The following is a 5,338-nucleotide window of genomic DNA, read 5'->3' on the forward strand; positions in this document are numbered from 1 at the left end:
ACACGGGGCCGTGCGAGGAGGTGCAGCTCTTGTCTGATGGGGGGAAGCGCTCAGAGAGGGATGGCATGGAAAGATGGGGCAGCTGCAGGGAATGTGTGAACATCAAGAGAATATTTTTTGCAGTAAAAATGTTTTTATCCTCATCCATCATCAAGATCCATGTTGGGACAGAGCAGGTTGTGTCAAATATTTACCTGTGCTGCTGAGCCCAAGGCTGTTGACTTATCTGTGTCCACCCCATTCCAGGCTCTGAAGCTGAGAGAAGGAGACAAGCACTGTCTAGTTGCCCGCTCCAAATGTTACCTGAAACTTGGAGACACAGAAAATTCCCTGAAAGATGCTGAAGCTTCTCTCCAAAATGACAAAACATTCTCTGAGGTAAACAGGGTGAAGTGACGGGAGGCTGGGCTGGCCAGGGACTGGTCTTTTGTCTGTGAAATTCTGCTTCCAGAGGTGGAATTGCTTAGTCAGGAATTGAGGAAGACTTCCAGGATTAGATTTTCTCATATGCAGATTGTGATAGCATAGGGCTCTCACTTCTGCCTAGGGGCAGTTGAGATCTCTAAAGCTTTTTTTCCCTCTTTTTTTGTTCTTCTTTTTCCCAAATGTCATTTTAGGGACTTTACCAAAAAGCTGAGACATTATATATCATGGGTGATTTTGAATTTGCGTTAGTGTTTTATCATCGAGGCTCCAGACTGCGTCCAGAGCTACAGAAGTTCAGGCTGGGGATCGAGAAATCCCAGGAGGCAATTGTCAACTGCATTGGAAGTAAGATGTTTTGTTTTATGGCCCCTACAAGCACAGCCAGAAGCTGCTTGGTGGACAACTGATGGCAAATTAGCTCTGCACATGACCCTGCAAGAACAGAGTCTCTTTGCTTCTGGGTTCAAGTGTTCAGTGGCCCTTCTCAGATGAAACCAGGAAGCACCAAAAAGAGCACAGCCCCAGTTCTTTTTCTTTTTGGTTCCTTCTCTTTTTGGCTGAATGTCTATTCACACACAGTGTCTAACACAACTTCAGTTATGTCAGTAAATATTGACATTATCTTAAATTTCCCAAGACACCATGAAAATGTTTGAGGTAATACAGGACAAAGCAGCTCATCTACTCACAGTCCTACTGATTACAGAATCCATTTGGAGATCTTTATCCCTGTGTTCAAAGTTTGTAATGAAATGGGCTTTGCTCCCTGAGACTGGCCTTCCTGAGATCCTGACGTTCCTCCAATTTACGTTGCATCAGACCAGTGAAACTGGTGATTACTGCACTGGAGCATTTCTTTCATAATTTCTGGCTTGGATCACAGAACGGAGTCCCGCAGGAGACAGGAAAGGCCAAGGACCCACTGATGTTCAAAGCAAACTGAAAACTTGTCCCTTTTCCCTTTTTTTTTCCCCTCTTAGCAGCGCTGTCATACGCTGACAAGCACGGATGGGATGTGCCCCTGCTCTCAGGTACACAGACACTTGTGTGTGGCTGGCCAGGCTGCTGGAAAACCTGCCTGGGTGGTGAGAGGCTGCTGGGGAGGATCCCAACAGCCCGTCCCTCCAGAGCCAGCACACACCCTGCTGCACACCCACCCGTGCACCGGCCCCGATCCTTCGTGTGCTGAAGTGCCTTATGCTCCCTGAAATCATAGAATGGTTTGGGTTGGGAGGGACCTTAAAGCTCATCCAGTCCCAACCCCCCTGCCAGCAGCAGGGACACCTTCCACTAGACCAGGTTGCTCAAAGCCTCATCCAACCTGGCCGAGAACACTTCCAGGGAGGGGGCATCCACAACTTCCTTGGGCAACCTGTTCCAGTGTCTCACCACCCTCACAGTGAAGAACTTCTTCCTAATATCTCATCTAAACCTCCCCTCTTTCAGTTTAAACCCATTTCCCCTTGTTTTGTCATTAACTGCCCTTATGAAAAGTCCCTCCCCAGGTTTCTTGTAGCCCCTTCAGGTACTGGGAGGCCGCTATAAGATCTCCCCGGAGCCTTCTCTTCTCCAGGCTGAACAGCCCCAACTCTCTCAGCCTGTCTTTATAGGAGAGGTGCCCCAGCCCTCGGATCATCCTGGTGGCCTCCTCTGGACTTGTTCTAACTGGTCAGTTTCAACATTTCAGCACCAGGGATTAACTTCATGTCCTGGCTGCCTAAAAGCCTCAACCTCTTTCATATGTGATACTTATTTAAAAAACAAAACAGGGGGAAGTTTCCAGATCTGCCTCGCTTTCCTCCATTATTGCTGCTCTCTTAGCTTAATACAAACGCCCAGATTTCTTTGCATCTCTCAGTTAAAATGGTTGCTGTGCTTGACACACCGAGCTAAGGGCGCTAAATGCCTTCGAGCATCTGGGCTCTAGAAAAAGGAACAGATTGAAAACCAAGAAGACTTTTTTAAAATCAAGTGATAGCTCTTGGATGCAGGGGAAAAGAAGCAAGGAAAGACGTTAGTGTTTGATCTAGATGTTTAAATAGATGGGAAATGCACACACAGCACCAGGGCACATCCTTAAAACTGCTTTATACTGCATCTGCTTTGCTTGGCAGATTCAGAAACACCTGCCCTCCGTGATAAACCTGTACCTGCATCTTGGGTCTTGGCCCAGTTGCTGAAGGAAATCCTTCAACAACAGCATGGGAAGCTCTTTCCTTCCTTCCAACCAGGCCAAACCAAAGAGCTGCTTTTCACCTTTTCACTCTTACCTCCCCTGCCAGGGAGCAACTGGAATAGCAGGACTGGAGTGAAAATGAAATGGGAGTTTTGCCCTAATGCCAGTGCACAAAATCTTTCAAATCATTCTCTGGATTGCTGGAGATCCCTGTGCTTAGAGCTTTCCTTCCATTTTAAGCCTCAGCTGTGATTCCTCAGAAGAACCCACCATCCTTTTTTCTTCCTCTGTTTCCACACAGGATGTCCCTGTAGGAAATCTGCACTGGGATGGGGGCCCCCTGGTGCCATGTGGAAATAGTAACTAAAATCCCAAGAGGAGCTGCATCTATGAGCTGGATTCCCTGCTTACAGAACACACCAACACCCACTTATTTCATGTGAAAGAACTAGTAGAAAGCTTTATTTCAAACATGACACTATAGGCTTGTCACGTTTACGGTCATTTTAATTTCTAAAGCTGCTGCACTGCTAATCTAGAACACTAACGAGTATTTTCTCTGTATTTGCAGGTCCATCCTCAATTAAACTGGAGAATAAAGGGGATCTGTGCTTTATAAGCAGGCAGGCAGAGGTACAGTCTGCAGAGCTCCAGCTTCAGAAGCTAACTAGAGTTGTAATGCTAATACTTTCTGAAACAGGCACGAGAGGATTAATAGTTTCTGCAGCAATATGGATGCAGATACGGCTGGTCTAGTGAAGTGTCCTCTGAGCACAGGAAGAACACTGATCTGTTAGGAGAATATTTATGCACCTGCTTTTAATGTAGCTCTGGCTCCAGCTGCACAAATTTTAAAGGAGAAGACAGGGAAGAGCAACCTGGGAGGAACAAAGCCTGGTTTGAAATTTCTCTACCAGCCTGACTGTTTCTGGTGGGTGTTGCTGATCACCCGTCAGAGGCTAATCAGTAACAGCACTGAGGTTGGAGCCAGGGTACATTTATCTCCAATATTTACTTTGGTTTTACCTGATGTTTAAGGTTCACATTTTTGATAATGGACACTTTCTCAATTGCTTAATTTTGGGGTGGTCCATTGAAGCAGTGCCTTGTTCCTCCGAGATGCCAAGCCACAGCTCCCTTTAAAGCCAGTGCAGCGAGTGCTCGTTGCTTCTTTCGGCTGGAATTAGGGGTACTCAGTGGTAAAAGCAGTTTGTACAAAGCAGCACAAAAATTAGCACTGTAATTGTTGGGGTTTTGGATGTGAAACTGTAGAAATGCCCTCCTGATGTTTCAGAAGCCCTGGCTGCTACAGCCTCTGTTTCTTTGCCTGTGGACAACTAGCCCTGCCTTTCCCACAGCCTTAACATCCTCCCACAGCAGCGCTGTGCAGGAAGCCCTGCAGAACATGACAAGACACTGGGGCAGAACTAATTCCTGCTTTTACTATAATGCCCCCTCCTGTTCTTGGAACAGAGGGAGCACAATTGTGTGCAAAATTCCAGTTGCTCGTGACCAAAGCAATTGGTGAGATGTGACTTTTGCTTTTATTTACAAAATAAGTTGGCTTATATGGAGTGTAAATAGAATTCTGCTGATTCTAGTGTCCCCTGCTAATCTCCCCCAACTTCCTTTATTTTTTTGTCTCACTGTAGAGCAGAGAAGCAAATGAGAAACTCCAAGTGAAACTGACTAGGGATCAAAAATGCGCAAGGAAAGAGAAACCTGTGAGGAATCCAAAAACAGAGCGACAGCTTCTCGGAGAGCTTTATGCTGACAAGGCCTACCTAAAGAAGTTGCTTAAGGATAAAGGTCTTTCTCCATTGTATTTAACTAAATGTTCCTTCTATGCAGGTTCTTTTTCTTCTTCTTCTTTTCTATTCCTATGACTATTCTTCCTTATTTGTACCAGAGCTCACATATACATAGTGCTTGCAGCGGTTGTGAGAGAGGCAGGTGTTTGGAGAGTAGAGGAATTTTTGGAGCCAGATCCAATATTCATTTCCTTCCCTGTTAGATGGCAGGCTTTTATAACAAACAATAAATCAACTCCAAGCTATCTGTGCTGATGAAATCAAAAGCAGAAACAGTATCATTACAAATTATTTAACTTCTATCATACTGATAAATTCCACTCACACTTGCATTAAGTGCAAAGCATTGCTCCTAAGACACCAACTCATTTGTGGTTTGGTTATAATTGCTGTTCAGATCAAGATGCAGGATTTGCAGAAGTGTCTTGTTTTAGAACCAGACAGAAAGGTGATTCTCTTTAGTAATTTTTCTATGGAACTCTTTACCCAGTAATAGAGAAGTAATTAAGAATTCAGTCTACTCACAGGTTTTATGATATTCCTGGCATTAATAATATATGTGGGCTATCTAGTTTCCAGCCATGTAAAAGCCTCTCACTTTCCATCTCACAATCTAATCCACAACACTCTTCCAAGTGCTGTTTCAGTACAACTGCCCCACAGAGTTGTTCTGTCCCGGAGGATGGGCACTCCCTCATCCAGCCAGGCCCCCATTAATTGGGCCCCTTCTTGGCTCTTATCAGCAGAGAAGGCAACAACTACAGGGGCTGGGATGGCAGCTCCAGCTCACTGACACACACAGAGTGGGTCACAGCAAGAGAGCTTTCCGTGACCACTCTCCTAATCACATCAGTTTGGAGGAGTGCTGGAGACTTTAATTTCTAGGAGCCTCTCTATAAAAGCAGAAGGACATTCACAAGCAGTG

The 5,338-nt window shown here is 45.4% G+C and overlaps 1 protein-coding gene across 1 annotated transcript in view; it reads left to right on the plus strand.

The window, feature by feature from the left end:
- Positions 1–246: 246 nt before the first annotated feature.
- Positions 247–5,338, plus strand: part of ODAD4 (outer dynein arm docking complex subunit 4) — a gene marked incomplete at both ends in the record, with an annotated part of 8,151 nt that continues 3,059 nt past the window's right edge. Inside the window, 4 exons of the mRNA XM_010177163.1 lie at positions 247–378; positions 618–771; positions 3,174–3,235; positions 4,255–4,411. Of these exons, the coding sequence (XP_010175465.1) occupies positions 247–378; positions 618–771; positions 3,174–3,235; positions 4,255–4,411 (505 nt within the window). The remainder of the gene's footprint in view (positions 379–617; positions 772–3,173; positions 3,236–4,254; positions 4,412–5,338) is intronic.

Source organism: Antrostomus carolinensis, unplaced genomic scaffold (genome assembly GCF_000700745.2).
Source record: "Antrostomus carolinensis isolate BGI_N321 unplaced genomic scaffold, ASM70074v2 scaffold56011, whole genome shotgun sequence".
Taxonomy (NCBI): Eukaryota; Metazoa; Chordata; class Aves; order Caprimulgiformes; family Caprimulgidae; genus Antrostomus; species Antrostomus carolinensis.